The sequence below is a fragment of the Euleptes europaea genome, chromosome 2 (genome assembly GCF_029931775.1).
Source record: "Euleptes europaea isolate rEulEur1 chromosome 2, rEulEur1.hap1, whole genome shotgun sequence".
Lineage (NCBI taxonomy): Eukaryota > Metazoa > Chordata > Lepidosauria > Squamata > Sphaerodactylidae > Euleptes > Euleptes europaea.
The window spans coordinates 125,687,564-125,706,342 of record NC_079313.1 but is presented as its reverse complement, the minus strand read 5'-3'; the positions used below and the strand labels follow the sequence as shown (position 1 = coordinate 125,706,342).

At 44.4% G+C, this 18,779-nt stretch overlaps 1 protein-coding gene across 1 annotated transcript in view; it reads left to right on the top strand.

The window, feature by feature from the left end:
- Nucleotides 1-18,779, top strand: part of APCDD1L (APC down-regulated 1 like) — a 41,429-nt gene that overhangs the window by 13,671 nt on the left and 8,979 nt on the right. Inside the window, exon 2 of the mRNA XM_056844422.1 lies at nucleotides 18,183-18,357. Within this exon, the coding sequence (XP_056700400.1) occupies nucleotides 18,183-18,357 (175 nt within the window). The remainder of the gene's footprint in view (nucleotides 1-18,182; nucleotides 18,358-18,779) is intronic.

The window sequence follows — 18,779 nt, the reverse complement described above, 5'->3', positions numbered from 1 at the left end:
AAAAAGAACAAAAAAGCGTAACTGAATTATAGATAGTTTCAGAACTGTCCTTCAAGAAAGAAAACTGCCACACACCCCAAATAGTGATTTTTAAAAATCAGAAAAAAACTTTATTAATAATCCATAAAAGAAAAAGTCAGGTCCCACCTCGCTCTCTCCTGCCGTCTTCTTTAAGATGGCGCCGGCTATTTGGTGGAATCTGCCAGAGCAACCGCCGCCGATTTCTCGGCGGCTATCGCTCCCATGGCAGCTCCGCCACCGGCACCCAGGACTGCATCCCCTCTTGTCCCGAGGGGTGCCGCTTGCAGGCTCTTCCCGGGGCTAATTATGTGCCCCGTAGCAGCGGACGGCAGGAGCGCTACTTTCGCGCTTGCAACGGGGGGGTCACCTGACCCGGAAGTCGGTTTTAGATTTATTATGATTGTGTGTGGTTTTGCCAGGGAGGGCAAGTCAAAAGTCGAAGATATAAATAAATAACATTCTCTTGGCTTGAAAACCCTATGGCAGGGTTGTCGAACTCGTTTGTTACGAGGGCTGGATATGACATAAATGTCACACAGCCAGACTGGGCCATGTGTACCATAAAATTTAATGCCAGGTACCAGAGATACAAACTTTATAGAAGACATAGGCAAAGCCAATTAATGATATTATTTTTATTTAATTTTTTTACTTAAAATGCAAACTTGCTTAAAACAATAACACTCTTACAGTATTTTCTTTCATTTAACAATCTTTGTGAACACATGAAGCTGCCTTATACTGAATCAGACCCTTGGTACATCAAAGTCAGTATTGTCTACTCAGACTGGCTGTGGCTCTCCAGGGTCTCAGGCGGAAATCTTTCACATCACCTACTACCTGGTCCTTACTGGAGATGCCGGGGGTTGAATCTGGGACCTTCTGCATTCCAAGCAGATGCTCTAAGATTGAGCCACAGCCCCTTCGATAATTGACACCTTGGGAATGCGGGAGGGGGCTGCCCCAGCTGGTGAGCCCAGATTGGGAAGGGGGGGCAGGGGTAGCTGGCTCATGGGCCAGATAAGAGCCCTCAAGGGGCCAGATGTGGCCCCCTGGCCTTATGTTTGACAACCATGCCCTATGGGGTCACCATAAGTCAGCTGTGAGTTGACAGCAAAACAACAACAACAACAACAACAACAACAATAGAATCCAGCCGTTCTTGGTGGAGAAGTACAGAAACCCCATTATGTACGAGAAGGCTCTTTACTGGCTAAGATCTTAAGGCATCTTGAGAACCCAAGTGTGTTGCGTGCATTTTATTTGGAAAGTTGGCCACACCATCAGCTTCAAATAAGTGGGTTATATAACAGATAGCAAATCTCTGGCTCTAGACCTCTGAGCTTCATTGAACTGTTAAGTACATCTTTTTAGAATTAGGAAGTTGGAGACGTTGGCTTTTGGCAACTTCCTTGCTCGGCCATAAGGCACGAAAATCAGCAAGTTTATAAATACATTACGTTGGAGACTTCTCAGACAGGGAGTAATTTTTGTAATCCCTGTGTGTCTTCTTGCACTGTGGCCCTGTTGGTCACCTTCACATCCACAGTTGCCCAAGTATTGATTTTTCTTTCGCATCAGTAGTGGCTTTGCTCTGGTTCTCAGAACAGAATTATTGGACAGGTATCAGGGCTGGCATAACCAGTCAAATGCCCTCTCCCTTGTTTTATTTCTGCCGAGGAAGTCAGGTTCTGCCCTCCTACATTTAATCTTCAACACCGCACACTAAGGCAGAGAGAGCGGGTGACTAGCCCAAGGTTATTCATTGAAACTCACAACTGAGTAGGGATTTGAACCCGGATTCTTCATAGTCCAACGCTCTACCCACTCTGCATACAGCTTCTCACCTTTTTTTGGGGGGGGGGGCAGTGCTTGTGGTGGTCCTGTCAGCTGTTTCTCTGATATAGAACTTGTAAAAAGGCAGTATTAACAGACTTATTTTAATTAGGAGCTTGTGTTCAATAAAACACGAACAACTACCCCCCCAAAGGTAAAATCCTCACAGGACTATACCACTTCATATATCGGCAAGGGAATTGCCTTTCCAAGTGCTCTCTTGAGTTCACAAAAGAGGTCCTCCCTTCTTGTTGAATAAGGGCAAAAACTTCTGGTCTAGCCCTTTTCATATGCTGTTCTTCGTAAGCAGGGAGGTTTCACATGAACACATGAAGCTGCCTTCTACTGAATCAGACCCTTGGTCCATCAAAGTCAGTATTGTCTACTCAGACCGGCAGCGGCTCTCCAGGGTCTCAGGCAGAGGTCTTTCACATCACATCACCTAGTCCCTTTAACTGGAGATGCTGGGGATTGAACCTGGGACCTTCTGCATGCCAAGCAGAGGCTCTACCACTGAGCCACAACCCCTCCCCAAATGTTTCCCCATGTGTGGGAGGAGCATTCAAAAATACAGTCTTGCACCTGAGTTGGTACAGTTCCATTTTATCATTACATTTCTGGTGTGTGTGTGTGGTAGCCCCAAAGTAGTCGGTGGGGGTGACCTTGGGGAAAAGTCCCTGCATAAATAGCCGAAATCCAAGTCTCTCAGGCTGGAGTGTTGTGAGCTGCCTCATCACCTACTACACCTTCCTTTTATTTTACCATACAAGTTCCATTGTCAGCTTAGGTGTGTGAGGCGCAGTGGATTTTTCTTATTTAGTGTGCCTTCTTTTCTACACACAGGATTCCTTAATCTTGTACCAGAGAACACATCTGCTACACATCAGGACCCCTTTTCTCCGGGTCCTGAAGGGATTGTACTGGGCTATATGTGTTGAGGATAACACAGGAGTCACATATAACAAAACACGTACATTTATTTAATTGGTAAGCATGACGGATAATGTGTTCCCATTCTAGTCTGATAGGGGACATGGTTACCAGAGCTGGGAGGTGTGTTATGCTTAATGGTAACAAGGCTTATTCTTTCAGCATTTCAGACATAAGGACAATGTGTAGACAGCTTTAACAATTCACTGTTAAGCCAGCGTGGTGTGATGGTTAAGAACGGTGGTTTGGAGCTGTGGGTTCTGATCTGGAGAACCGGGTTTGATCCCCCACCCCTCCACATGAGCGGCAGAGGCTAATCTGGTGGACCGGGTTGGTTTCCCCACTCCTACACACGAAGCCAGCTGGGTGACCTTGGGCCAGTCACACTCTCTCAGCCCCACCCACCTCACAGGGTGTCTGTTGTGGGGAGGGGAAGGTGATTGTAAGCCGGTTTGAGTCTCCCTTAAGTGGTAGAGAAAGTCGGCATATAAAAACCAACTCCTTCTTTTTAATCAAGGGGCAGCATCCAAACTCTGTCTGTCTAAGACCACAGACCCTACTAGACTCCCTGCCTAGTTGGGATATCTTTTATCCCTTTTCCATTCAAACTCCAACTCCCATTTTTTGTCCTTTGGTTGTTAATGCCTCAGTTTTCAACCCAGTTCAATGTTCCACTCAGACTTTCAAATCCAATTGGTGTGCACTGAAAGATGAGAAAAGAGGGGCGGAATCTTCTCCTGTTCAGAAAAGCATGGGGAAAATTCCTGTGTGGACACTCCACTGCAGCTGGAACGCCCCTGCATTTGCAGCGGCAGTCCAAGCAACGTGCGGAATGGCTCATGTGCGGAAACACCCAGGGCCCTTTTCACACAGGCCAAATAATGCACTTTCAATCCACTTTCCATGCATTTTGAAGGTGGATTTTACTGTGTGAACTGGCAAAATCCATTTGCAAACGATCGTTAAGGTGCAGTGAAAGTGGATTGAAAGTGCATTATTTGGGCTGTGTGAAAAGGGCCCCAGTGTTGCAGAAAAGCCTGGAGTCTCTGATTTTATTGGAATTTATTGCTGACTGTGTACGCTTTGAATTGCACCCTCCAACCATCTAGCTTATATTAATGCCAATAGCTGCAGTGTGGGGGAACTCTGAAATACATTGAAGCCAAACCTGCTTCCAGATTTTGTTCTGCCAAATGTGGCCTCTCCTAGAACAAGGTTCCAGCGTTGGTTTTCTTCCTAGCAATTTTTGGTTTTGGAAAATCTCCTTACTCATCAATGTCCGTTTGTGGAGAAAATTCAGAAACCACATTCTATTACTTTTTGCTAGCATCTCTCTCCCCCCCCCCCCCCCGGCCAGGCCCCAATCTATTTAATCTGAATCCTGTTTTTATCTGTATCCCTGTACTCGGAACTTACCCATAAGCTATCATTAAAGTGAAATACAAACAGCTTCAGATCACAGGATCCAAAAAGAGTATATTAATCACTGATATTTTACTCTATTTGAAATGTTGTTTTTTAACCAAAAAGGCACAGCGCATATGAATAAAAATGCTTTGTCCAAATTAAACATGAACATCTGCTCTGTTAGCTTTGTAAGCTTTGGGTACTATCAGCTCAGTTAAAACTCATGTCTGTGTGAGATAATTTCACACATCTGTTCATTTTCATTTGGGCTTGATTGAGCCATTTTCAAAGTCAAAATGAGAAGCATAAAGCGACAAGGAGAGATTCTTTTATGTTAAAACAATCTGGATGCATTAAAAAAAAAGTTGGTGCCACATATCGGAATTTCTACATTTCAGTGAAAGGGTAGAGGTAGGATTTTTGACCGTGATGGCATTTCCAAGAACTCATGGTTACTTGTCAAGCAAGGATCTAAAAGTTGGACGCAGTAGCTTGGCATTCAGAGAAATCAGACTGGTTATTGCTATTATATAGGGTATAGCGTGTGTAGCTTTACCTCCATCATCAGGGAAAATACAGTACAAACTCGGCCATTCTTTACTGGACTCCCTTGCGAGACTGGAAATTTGTCAATGATAGATGGCTATTTAGATTTCAAGGAGACGTTGTACAGATACATAGTCAGTTTAAACAGAAGTTAATGACAGGATCAGCCATGCTTAATTTCAAACTGAAAGGTACTCTCGAGCCTTGAAGGGTTTGGCGCCTCCCTTCAGGATTGGGGCACCTGAAGAGGAATGAGAAGGAAAAGCATTGTTTTGAGGGGGTTTGTTGAGTTCGTGGTTGAGTAAATGGGTGGAGGGCAGTTCCGGGAGAGGATTCTGGGGGAGGGGGACAGCAGGGAAAGGTCAAGGAGGACCAAGAAACAAGACAGGAGTGAGGGTGTATGAGGGTGGTGTAGCAGAGGCCTCTTTGGCAAGAGTTAGCAGGTAAAGCATTTCAAGGCATGGGGGTAAACATTTATCACCTGCCAGTTGATGCGTTGCTTCAAAAAAGTGGACCAGACATGAATATATGAAGCTGATACTGGATCAGACCATTGGTCCATCCAGGTCAGTGTTGTCTACTCAGACTGGCAGCAGCTTTCCCGAGTCTCAGATGGAAATCTTTCATATCAACTACCACCTGATCCTTTTTTTTTAAAGCTAGGGATGCCAAGGATTGGATATGGCATCTCCAGCTTAATGTGCTATTGTAATCCTTCAGTTTGGCCATTTATGCAAGGGTATTTAGCTCGCAATCCCTGCGGGACTGCTTCGAGGCTTCCTTTGCATTATTCATGATTTTACCATCTTCAGAAGTGACTTCGCTCCTGCCTCATTCTTTCCCCGCAGTTCTAGGATGCTGTTTTATAAGGAATTTAAACTCTGCTTCAAGGCAAGAGTGACGCAAATCTCCACCGTTTCCATTCATAGCCCTAACTTCGGGTTTCTCTCCCCATGCCCATTCTGGCTCTCCCTCCCATGTGTCTGTCCCTCCCATCCAACCTCTTCCTTCAAAGTGAAGCACAAAAGAGGGAGTGAAACCTTCATGAAATTTGCAGGAAGATACCAATCGAAGAGAGGCTGTAAAGGCCTGAAGGCAGCTCTTGGCAGGGAGCTGTTGAAGCAAGGTGAGGAGGAATACCCAACTTTGCAAATGCACACACTCAGACAGGGAGCAGCCCCTTTAAGAGCTGACCCGCCCCCTCCAAGGAAACTGCAACAAGGCTGTGTTTTCAGGGGGAGGGGCTCAGAAGCTCTGTGATTCACTGGGGATGCATAACTAATCACAAGGTACTCCTGGAATTTCTGGGGTGGGGAGGAAGCCCTCATGCATATGATGTTTGAGAATTTGGAACAGAAAACTGTGCAACAAACCAAACACAAACTTCCCCTGCATAAATGCCCTTCCTGTCTGGGAAAATCTGAGAGATGAAAGATTACAATAATGTAGTATCCAGTATGTGTGGATCACACGAAATGAAATGTTTAGTTTCTCTCAGTTCAAGTCACTCTGCTAGCCTGTCTTCCTCCTCGCTCCGAGCATTGACAGCTATATTTTGCCATTGAAACCGCACCCTAAAGGCTCAGCTGAATTCATAGCGGGTGCCAACTGAGATCATGTTCAAGTGCCAAGTTGTGCCCAGTTACAGAGCTTTAATTTGAAAGTAGGGCACTGAAAGAGAAACGTTGTAGGTGGAGTTCACACACCGCTCAGAATGTTCTGCTTTTGCCACACAACGTTGTTTCTGCATTGGTCTTTTGGTGGGTGGGGCCAAAGAGGAATCGAGGAGTGTTTAATGCACATAAATGGGCGCAGACTCCTGAGAAAATCAAAACTGTTTTTTCCTGGTGAAGGGCCTGCTTGGAAACTTTGCTCCATGATCAAGGAAGCCTCTTTTGCTACTCCCAGGAAGGTCAAGAGGGTTATTTAGGAAAAGGATGCTGTACTGTTCAGTGGAACCCTTTCTTATTCACATAACAGTTGGTGTAGGGTTGTGGCTAAGAGATCTGGGAGGTCCATATCTCACCCCTGCTGTGAACTCACTAAATTTATTAAGGGAAGCCCCTCTCTTTCAGCTTCAGCCTCCACCCGATCTGCAATATGGGGAAACAAGATAATGAACAAGTGTACTGACCATGGAAATAACTGTATGTATTATTGCATGAGGAGGAGGTACTCAAGAGGAGGAGGAGGAGAGCCAGTGTGGTGTAGTGGTTAAGAGCTGTGGTTTGGAGCGGTGGACTCTAATCTGGAGAACCGGGTTTGATTCCTCACTCCTCCACATGAGCGGCGGAAGCTAATCTGGTGAACCGGGTTGGTTTCCCCGCTCCTCCACATGAAGCCAGCTGGGTGACCTAGTCACACTTTCTCAGCCCCATCTACTTCTCAGGGTGTCTGTTGTGGGGAGGGGAAGGGAAGGTGATTGTAAGCTGGTTTGATTCTTCCTTAAATGGTAGAGAAACTCGGCATATAAAAACTAACTCTTCCTCATGATTAGTCTTGGGCATATTGACATTAAGACACTGATGAAATATCCAGTTGGAAGTATCAGATAGGGAATTAGTGATGCAGGATAGGATGGAGGGAGAAAGATGGGGTAGAGAGTAGGGGTTGGTTGTCTTCAGCATGCGGGTAGCTCTGAAAGCCTTCAGATTTGATAAGATCTTTTAGAGACACTGAAGAGGAGGATTGGTAGTGTTCTCTCTGTGATCTCTCTGGCCCTCACCTCAACACATAAAGGGGATGCTATGCATGCAGAACTTCCCAGGTTCAATCCCTGCCATCTCCAGGTAAAAGTATCAAATAGTAGGTGATGTGAAAGGCTGCTGCCTGAATCCCTGGTCAGCCTCTGCCTCTGAGAGTGCACAATACTGACCTTGATAGAGCAGTAATCTGACTCCGTAGAACTCAGCTTTGTGTGTTTCCCATTCATGACATTTTGATGTGGAATCTTGGGACGTTTTTATGGTTGTTTATTTTCGACTCTATTTTTCCTAAATAGAAAATGGACCTTATATTTTTTCATGTAGCTAAATCAAGATTTCCCCCTTTTTCTCCCCCTCCCAATTAGGCCACCTGGATAAGTCAAGTGAAAATTCTATATGACAGTTTGTTATTGGTGGTGAGGAAGTCCTAAACTTCGTTATAATTTGACAGAGCCCAAGCTCCGTTATTAGATTATGCGGAGCGCAGGTTGCACGTCGACTTTGAGCGTCTGTCGGCAGCATTTAAGGGAACTGGGATACATCAAAAGTTGGCCCGTGCCAGTTGGCAAAACAGGAGGCTGAAATTTCAGACTATCTAGAAACCACACCCTGACACCCATTACCACCACCTGTGTATTACAACCATTCCAGCTCAGTGCTTTGAACAAGAAATTTCCAGACCTCTTTCCTATCATTTCTCATAGCCTTTTTAGTTTTCCTTTTTGTGGTGTCTTCTGCCGTGAGAGCATATGATGTGATCTGATTAGGCAGAATGCATTCTATGGGGAAAAAAATCTCATTTTTCTTTTTTTCCTGCTGTCATCCGTGTTCCCAGGTCACTCAAGGCATATTAATGCCATTCATGTTTTGTTGGGGCAGTCTTTAAATTCCATTTCCTGTTGCCTTTAGCCCTTTATGAACATGAAAATGTGATGACAGAAATAAGGAGCGCATTCACTGCTGAAACTATTTTTAGTTGCTTAATCACTTGCCTTATCATTGATGTGTCGATTAATCAATTGTATTTAAATATGCTCATTACTAGACCTCAATCAACCCTTTCGAAGCTCTGAAGACAGTGTGAGAACTTGTGCTTCAATGAACAAAAATGATCACTCCTTATTAAAAGGAAAACCCATCTTCTCTTTCCATTACTCTGCAAGACAACCTTCACGTAAACACAAGAACTCCTAATTCCACCTACTTAAAATATGCAGTTGGCAATTACAGTTGACCACCGTGGTTAAATCAACTAAAGGTTCAGTTGACCAATAATGCTGCTGCAGTTGTCCTGTTTGTGGGCTTCGTAGAAGCACCTGGTTGGCCACAGTGTGAACAGACTGCTGGACTTGATGGTCCTTGGTCTGATCCAGCATGGCTTTCCTTGTGTTCTTATGATCAATTGATTTAAAAGTTGCAGTTTTAAAAACAAGGAATTCAGTATTATTTTGCTTTCAGTGCTACCTGTATGCTGAACGAACCCCTCCTCTCTACCCCTGACCTTTCTCCCTCCATGCCATCCTGCATCACCAATTATTGTTTTGTTTTTTAAAAGTCCGAACTCATCATCCTAGAATCCTTGAGATTTCTGGTTTTCCGGGTATCTGCCTGGCTTTTTTCCGCTGTTCAAGAGTCAAAGTCAGGTTCCTGGAAAAGACCATTATTGTTTCCCACTACAGAATGTTCCTGCTATAATGTTCTGCAGTGCAACATCCTCTATTGGTTTTGGGATTGAACACAGGCTCAGCAGCCCCAGCCAAGGGTCACCAGCAGCCATGCGGAAATCATGGCATGGAAGATGTGAAGACACTAGAGCCTGAACATTAATAAATACTGCTCCAATGTCCAGGCTAGGGCACAAGACCAAATTCTTGTTACATATACCAGGTCTGGTTAATCCAGAAGCTTCAGAGTACCTGCTGCTCATAAGGGTTGATGTTGTGCTTCTCCCGGTTTACTTGAAGGCTTTGGAGCCCGGGTGGTTTTTGTATTTCAGCGCAGTGTTTCCCAGCCTGTGGGTTGGGACCCACAAATGGGTCACGAAGCCTGTGAAAGTGGGTCGTGGGCCAGGCATCTCTCATTGCTCTCTTTTGTATTTTGGAAACCAGTATCTGGACCCTGGAAACAGTCTCTTCCATACATTTTTTTATATACATGTTGATCAACTAAATGTGTTTGTTGGTTTCTCAAAAACATCAGGTTAATGAAATGCTAGATTAGTTTTTAATTATGTAGTATGAAGCTGTATTGTCATGCAATGTTTAAATTCTTTGGTGAGTGAATTCCATTCATCCATCCATCGCAGCGTAGCTGCGTCAGGATTACAGGTTGAGTAATGTTGCCTACCTACTGTATCTGTTTGATTCACGAAACAGATGTAAAAATAAGGCCATGTTCCAGCCAGAGTTAACACATTGATTTTGACAGGTGAGAGTTAAGCATACATACATTAGCTGTAGGACTGAAACACTTTTGGGAGGCCTTGATCATTCAATAAGCCTGATGCTTAAATGCAGATTGTTTTTTGGGGCGGGGGTCTACAACATGGGTGTTTTATTGATATTTTTTGCTGGCTTCTTGTTGGAATGTTGTTCCGTTATATTTTTAAAATCTCGTCACGATTTCTTTTAGTTGTGTTTGAGATTGTCTGTTTTCTTCAGCCGGTTACCCACCTTGGGTTCCACTTTTGGGGGAGAGAAGTGGCATTTACACACAGTTTTAAAAAGTGCATTTAAATAAATCATTCCTTGAAATGTAATTGGTAAATGAGGAGCTGTTCTCTGGCCACGACTGTACTTTTGATGTGGCCATAAAATTGAACTAGTCATCTTTTACCCGTGGTGGAGACAGTTCGATTCCTTGCTATACATATACAGTTGGATCATTCCCTTCTCAGTTGTGGGGACAGAACTCTCTGGAGACTTTTCTCGGCTGTCTCACAGACCTAATGTGCCAAATATTTATCCCACGACAAGAAGCTGCTTTTCTTTATTCCATCCTGGAACATCCACTTTCTTTTACCCTATATAAACGGCACGTTTTGGTCCCTTTGAGTACTTACCAGTTGCTGCAATTTCTATACCACATGCCCTGTCAGGCAGCCAGGCGGCTTTTATCTTTACTTTCTAACAAAACCCGTGTCCACCCTCTAATAATTTCTCTCCCTGTTCCTTCAACTCCTGCCAGTGCCCTTGTCTGTGTTGCTCAGGATACCCCCGCCCCCTATTTATTTTACTATTATGTGGTAGGTGACCATTTTGTTGCCGGGCCCGAGATTGGTATTAATTATTTAGACATTGGAAATATGCTCTTAGCTTCTTTTTTCTACAGCCAAACCATCATCTGATTAATAGTTGTGCTCTTGAAAAACACTCTGCAGAAGAAAAGGGGGGAAATTTGCTTATGCATTACAGTTATTAGAGGCCTTTGTGGTCTCTTATAAAGAGCCTCTGCCATCCGCGAGCTAACATGGCATTTGACTTCTGTTGGCTTAAAAGGAGTGCATATCATTTAACTGTCTGCCTTTCTTCCTATAGATCTCTCATTTCTTTTCAACTGGATGGCTATTATTTTCAAGGGTATCTATTATTTCATCTACACTTTACCCCCAGCAAGCTGGGTACTCATTTCCCCGACCTCGGAAGGATGGAAGGCTGAGTCAACCTCGAGCCGGCTACCTGAAACCGACTCCCGTCGGGATCGAACTCAGGTCGTGAGCAGAGCTTTTGACTGCAGTACTGCAGCTTACCACTGTGCCACGGGGCTCTTTATGTATTAGGTGTTTATTTATAAGAACCATGTCACAAATGTAAAACAGGTATTGATTTGCAACCATAGTGTTGAATGTAAACTTATGTGTATACCAATACATGTATAAATACACTATTGTGAGTGTTTAATATAATTTTATATCAGAGGTTGGGTACTAGTCTATATATTGTTAGTCCTAGCCATGAAAACCCCAAAAAGGGGTCGCCATAAGTCGGCTGCGACTTAAGGCACTTTACACACACACCACCCACCTTAGCAAATGGAATGCACTCACAGGATCCAACCCAACACATCCCATATTTTTCGTTATGCTGCTCCCAAAAATTGCCACTTAGGAAAATTCTGTGTATATTTCCACCCCTCCAAAGGTCAAACTAACTTCTCCAGCCTTGTCCGCTGTGGGCAACCACCCGGCTGTCCTGGGGAGTGTGGATTGCATGTTGTTGTTAGCTAAATAAATATGTGGTGCCGCTAGCCAGAGTAGTTGCATTTAACTACAGACCATATTTCCTGGTGCTACTACGATTTTGGTTTATTTGAGGGCTAAGTGTATGTTACCACATGTAAGAAAAGCCTGAAGGCATCTTTTCCTAGAAGGAGACAGTTTGGACTCTTTGTTCCGGTTGGACACTTGTTTGGCACGAATTGTCCCATTCAGTTGCTTCCCCCCCCCCTCTTGGTTTGAAACGCACGTCACTGAGTATGCGTGTATAGTTCCAGCTGTAAGACCACCTGAGCTTTTTCAATGCTATTTTGTATAATAAATACAATATAGTCATATGTGGATATGATTATATTTGTTGTTTGGGGGTGTGTTTTGTTGGTTTCTCGTACTTCCTGGATGTACCTTTTCATTGTACTTTGTGCAGCACTCATGTTCAGAAGCAGTGAAGCTCTGAATGCCAAAGATAAGGGGCAACCAGGTTGGCATAACCTTGAAGCTTTTGTTGTGATCACTTAGAGACATTTTTGCATGGTAATTAGCAAGTTGGATTGCCCCGCATATATTTTTGAATTTTGCATGCTGAACCGTCATTCCGGAAGCGCTTACCTGCTTCGCATTACTAAAGAGGCCATTTAACGCGACCTTTGGTGTCCCTCAAGGAACAATGCAAAACAACAGAGGCGCGTTAGCTATGCATATGCTAATAGCTATGCAAACAGGAACAAAGCAGCAGGCGAGTGGGGGGAGTGGAACTTCTCCTTTTACGTGGGGACTGTGAAAAGGCATTTTTAAAGACGCATTTTAAAAAAGAGCTTTGACCAAGCATCAAAATTGACCACGCAGAAATGGCCATTGAGACATTTGGCTGGCCACTCTTGGGAACAGGTTACTGGGCTGGACAGATCATAGGTCTGATCCAGCAGGGGTCTTGTCACTTGTACGGGTTTGAGAATTTTATCCACAGTTTACCCTTCTGGAAATCGGGAGCTCTGTTCCCTGAGCTGTTGGAATATTTATGAACCTCCCATTCCAGCCCATCTGTGCCTGTATCCATTCCAGCCTTATATGATAGGCTTCATTGAGGTGAAAGTTGTTCTTTGATGTTTTCTGTGCCAAGCCTTATCGCTGATTAGCCTTTTTAGTGTGTCAAAACCCTGTGATTATCTTGCCAAAGCGTCTGCACTATAAAACGATGCAGACTTGAAGCTTCTGGCAAGGAGACATAATAAGGATTTAATCAAAGACTTGCGCCCTGCATTGGCTCGAACCCATTAGTGTGTGTACGCTTGGGCACCAAGCCATTATTGGTAGATATTTGGAAGAGCTGCATTGATCCGTGCATGTTTACATGAGTTAAACCGTCAGTGACCCTGGTGCATTAGTAACTGCATTAGTAACTGCACATTAAAATCCATTTTACAGTTTGTAAGGTGATCTGTTTCACTCTGTTAAGTAACTCTGTTAAGTGCCTAAATCTGTTCAGCCCTGACCTGTTCACTTGTAGAAAAACAAGAAGAGTTGGTTTTTATGCGCCGACTTTCTCTACCACTTAAGGAAGAATCAAACCGGCTTACAATCGCATTCCCTTCCCCTCCCCACAGCAGGCACCCTGTGAGGTAGGTGGGGCTGAGAGAGTGTGACTAGCCCAAGGTCACCCAGCTGGCTTCGTGCATAGGAGCGGGGAAACAAATCCAGTTCGCCAGATTAGCCTCTGCTGCTCATGTGGGGGAGTGGGCAATCAAACCCAGTTCTCCAGTCCACTGCTCCAAACCGCCGCTCTTAACCACTACACCATGCTGACTCCCTAGGGGAACAGTGAATTGCTGCACATGGCAATGTTGCTGCAGTTTGTCAAAACAGCTTTCCAGGCCTATCACTGGAATCTCACTGGAGGTGCAGAGGGTCTCCCCAAGGGTCTGCGCAGTATATGCATCCCTCCACCTGCTGGTCTAGAAGCGAGAAGAGTAGACAGAACTCAGATCTACCCCACCATACACCAGTATCTGGAAACAGATCACAATGGGTAGCTGTGCAACCCGGTCTGTAGCAGAAGAAAAGAGCAAGAGTCAGTAGCACCTTAAAGACTATTAACACTTCTGGCAGGGTATGAGCTTTCGTGAGTGGCTCACAAAAGTTCATACCCTGTCAGAAATTTTGTTAATCTTTAATTAATCTGATATAGTAGACATGCTCCTCTGATCCTGGAGAGAATAGGAGTGCATCGTGACTAGTACCCATTTTTACTAGTAGCCACAAATACCCCTCTCCTCCATGAACATGTCCACTCCCCTCTTAAGGCCTTCCAATTTGGCAGCAAGAAATGAGAAGTACCACTCAAAAGTGCATTGGGGCTGAGATCTCTAAACCCAACCTGACAGTCTGTGGTGGAGATTTAAATTGCAAGTGGAAACTTCCAACTCTGGTCGTTGTTGTTCCCACCGGAGATGGAGGAACGGAAGCTGCAAAAGATTTGGAACAGGCCGCCCAGAAAGCTCAGGGATGTGAATGCCGTCTCTCCTTCAGGTCCAAGTCCATTGTACCACATGGCTTCTAATTTGGGGATTTTTGAAATGAAAGGGAAGGAGGGCATGTGTGTGGGGGGTGGGTGGGCGACACTTAGCTTTAATGGCTACAAACCTAAGCTGGATGTCTGCAGAACGTTTTTTGGGAGGGGAAAAGAGAATTGGACGAGGGTGTCAGAGAAACCTGCGCAGTGTCTCTCTCACTGGTAAAATCCCATTGACTTCAGGTCAGTGGCTTTTAAACAAGTGATAGGAAAACCAGGCAAAATACTTGGTTTGGCTGAGCGTTCTCCCCTTGCCTGAGCCAGTAACATCCGCAGCTACGGGAAATGAGTTAAGTGACAGAATTACTGTCCTTGTAAAAGGGTTGCCGGAAAGTCTTAATGTCCTGTCGTTGGAGGGTTCCTGGTTTAGCTGTTGCCCCTCAACAGCAAATTGTGGAGAGGGAGGAGGATAATTTTGAAGCATAGCTAGGCTGGGGATGGGAGCCATTGCATTGGATTGAGCCGTTTTCTCAGACCGCTTTCAAGTTGCACACAGAACCATTCTGCTGTCAGCTCTAGTCCCATGATAATCCCATAAACACATTCGGAGACAAGTAGTCCAAAAGAGAGTTGATTTATTGGAAAATCCACAGGTTAACAGAAGCTAAGAGTCAAATGGACACTAATGAAAACTATAAGCATGGTACAGGGCATATATGAAAGAGCGTAGGGCAAATCAGGGTAGATCTGGATGCCGTGGCAAGCCCCCTCCCAGGAGCTGCCAGGGAGGTAGGATTCTACCGGCATTCCCACAGAGTCCAGTCAAAACACGTTGTTTGCAGGGCTAGAGCTGGCCTTGGCCAGCACCTGGAGAAGCCACAACATCCTTTTCTCAGGCCATGCCTGACATCTGCCCGGAGAAGATGTCTTCATAACTCAAAAACTTTGCATATCGTCATGTACCGAATGAACTAATCTCAGCTTCCGTAAGCCTAAAAAGGTTAGAACAATGTGTCTCCGGGAGTTTGGAGGTCTCTCTGGACCTGAGAATTTGTCAGATCTGTAGGAGATTAATTGGAACTTCCATGTTCAAAGGTAGAGTATCTGAAAGCCAGATGCCGGGGACAAGCAACTGGGGATAATGGTTGTGAGCTTGTGAGCTTCTTAAGACCTCTGGCTGGAGCAGGGTCCCTGGATTAAATGGATTTTAGGCCTAGTCCAGCAGCAGAGATGCCAACTCTGGGCTGGGAAATTCCTGGAAATTTGAGGGTGCCAGGGAGGGGGGGGGTTGGGGGAGGGAAGGAAATAATGCCATAGAGTCCACCCTCCAAACCAGCCATTTTTTTTTCAGGAGAACGGTCTTCTGGAGAGAAGTTGTAATTCAGGGAGCTCTCCAGGGACTACCTGGAGGTTGGCAACTCTACCCAGCAGGGCTGTTCTGGGGATCTTTCATAGCACTGAAAGTATGTGTCCTGTGCCATTAATATCCAGTAACTTTGGACAGTTGTTAATCACCTGGAGCATTAGTGGTGGATAATAGGGCTTGTTGGGGGGGAAATTGGTCGCCCGCTGGTTTTTCTGAGGGCTGCTTCTTATATTATAATATGCATTATAGCTACTGTGAGTGCAGCAGGCATGCGTGGGTGCCGTGCTGTCTGCAAGCTGATGCCATGTGCAGGATTAACTTCCACTGGCTTGGAACTTTGCTTCTTCTGGTCAAACGGCCACTTAAGTTGGAGAAAGACCCCCTTCGGCTGAAGGAACTTCCTCCAGTCTACAGTTGGATACGTGCCAGTCTTCACAATGACTGTCGAACTAGAAATGGTACATGAGAAGAATTCCTTAAAACCTGTTGTATTGCTTTATCGTAGGCTCTGTTGTATTGCTTTATCGTAGGGGTAATGATGGATTCTCTGCTCCGAGGGTGCTTTTTAAAGACAGCTAGTGGGCAGAGACTGCCTTTTTTTTAAAAAAAACTGGCTTTAAATGGCCTCCTCTGCTTCTGGACCCTGGTTTCTACTCTTGGCAAGTGATGAGTTCATCAGTTGCCAGCAGCACAGTATAACTTGCCCTGTTGGGTGAGTAGGGGTAGTCAACTTAAGGAATGTTGGGCATTCCTGTCTGCTTACACTTTCTGCTGCTCATGAATTTGTACTAATATCCCTCTTCCCTTCCTTCTATCGCCAGCTGCACATCATTGGGAGACCCAATCTCCCACAATTCCTTGACCTTTCAAGGGCTCTTCCCCAGGGCTACTCAAAGACCTGGGCATAACTTTTTTCCAGTTGTCCAGTCGGAGGTGATCTTGTGTTAAGCAAAAGGGAAATGATCGAAGGCCATGTATGACTCAAACTCACAGTTGTGGTCAATACAGGAGATCCTTGGAAAAGTTGGGAACAAACATTGGCTAAAGATACAAGGTTTATATAATAAATTGAAACAAGGGAAGTATGGAGAACGATTAAAAAAATAAAAATAGGGGAAATATTTGTTAAAGCCCAAAAGTCAAAGAAAGGATTGGCGGGACTGATATAAAGTGTTGGTATCAGATAAAGATTTTATGATAAAAACAATACATGATAAATGGCAAAAGAAGGATTTTACACAATATGAGATTGAGAGGTTAATGAAGGGGGTTAAGAATATCAAAATGGGGAAATTTAAGGACTTATATAGAAAGTTTATTTTAAAATGGTATAGGACACCAGCGCAGTTGGCCTATATAATGGGGGGAAGGAGCCCAGTTTGCTGGCACTGTGGAGTAAATAAAGGTTGGTACTCTCATATGTGGTTTGAATGTTTGAAAGGTAACTCATTTTGGGATTTGATATTGAGCAAGATGGAAAAGCTTTTTAAAATGAAATTTAAACTGGATATAGATGTGTTGTTTATGGGAGCCGTTGGAAATCAGATGATTATTGGAAAACATCAGGACCTCCTCAAAGCTACGTTTTTGGCAACACAAGCAACAATAGCAAAAGGATGGAAAGATGGAAATAAATGGACTTTGGAATGTTGGAACAATTACTTATATGAATACATACAATCAGACATAGTCGCATACCTTAGTCAGGACTTACCTTGGGATAGTAAAATAACGGGAATAAAGGACAAGTGGTCTCTATATATGGACTGGGTAAAAAGCGGGGAAGCCAACCCTAATATAATTCAGAAACTGGAAAATCTGTGCTCCTGGTTGAAGATTTTATTATGAAATTGTTTTTGGGGTGGGGTGGAGGGAAGGGGAAGGGGGGGAGATAAGAAAAAAAAGGAAAATTATGATAGATTAAATTGTAAAGGATTGAAACGAATAAATAAAAAAAAAACAATGGAAGAGCTCGCACTTTGCATGTAGAAGGTCTCGGGTTCAATCCCTGGCATCTTTAGTTAAGCGATGGAAAAGATCTCAGCCTGAGACTCTAGAGACCCGCTTCCAGTCTGAGTAGAGGGTGCTGACCTTGATGTACCAAGGGTCTGATTCAGTATTAGACAGCTTCTTGAGTGTGTTCAGATCTGTCATTTTGGTGGTTAAACTGGAACTAAGCTTGTGTTGGAGAAAAAAAAAGGGAAGAAGCTAGACTAGATGTTCCTTGCTGAGCGCAAGAAAATTGCAGCCTGTAAATAGAACGGAGTTGTAGGAAATGGAGGCAAGCAGATTTAATTTAGAGCGTTCTGGTGAACCCTTCTATGGGCATATTACAACGCAGTAGGTTATTGTCTTCTGTGTGGGTGTGAGAAGCAAGGATCCATAAAAACATAAACAATTTAGCCAACCACTGCTTTTTCTGTCCTTTATCTGTAAAACGGGTACGACAGTTTCATACTTCACAAGGCTACAGTGAAGGGAAACAAAATGGCGACTGTACAGTGCCTGGCAAAATAAAGGTGAATAAATGAAAGGTGGAGGGTGCCAATCTGTAAATGCTATAACAAAATAGGTGTGGTTGGTAACTGAAATGCTATGCTCCCGAGCATCTTTGTCTGTGCCCTGAAAACATCTGGTTTTTCTCTCAAGCCTACACATCTGGAAAGAAGCAATGGGACGTCCCCGTACCTCATGAGGAGCAGGCCAGCCCTGGAAAACTACGGTGGGAGCCCCAGTGCCAGTACCAATTGCGCCACCTTCAAGATGGTGCCAGAATTTCAGCTCTTTTGCCTCCCCGGTTGGAAGGTCACTGGATTTCGACAGGGTAAGGTGGAAGGGATGATGTAAAGTTGTCGAGCAAAGCAGAGTTGTATTGTCACTGTTGGCTCCTGTGTGTTATTAATGGTTGGGAAACATTTCCGTCTTTCAGCGCTTATTGCATTTGCTGTTTTTCAAAGCTAGAATCCTGAACTGCTGGAAACAAATCTGCCAGTGGCATCTCTGCTTTTGAAAATGACATTGAGCCCCAAATCTTGGTTAGAATAATCCAAGACACATAGGCAAAGTTTTGCCAGATGATCCTTTAAACATCTTCTGTTTGTGCTTCAGGTGAGAGCCAGCGTGGTGTAGTGGTTAAGAGCAGTGGTTTGGAGCGATGGACTCTAAACTGGAGAACCGGGTTGGTTTCCCCACTCCTACACATGAAGCCAGCTGAGTGACCTTGGGCTAGTCACAGCTCTTTCAGCC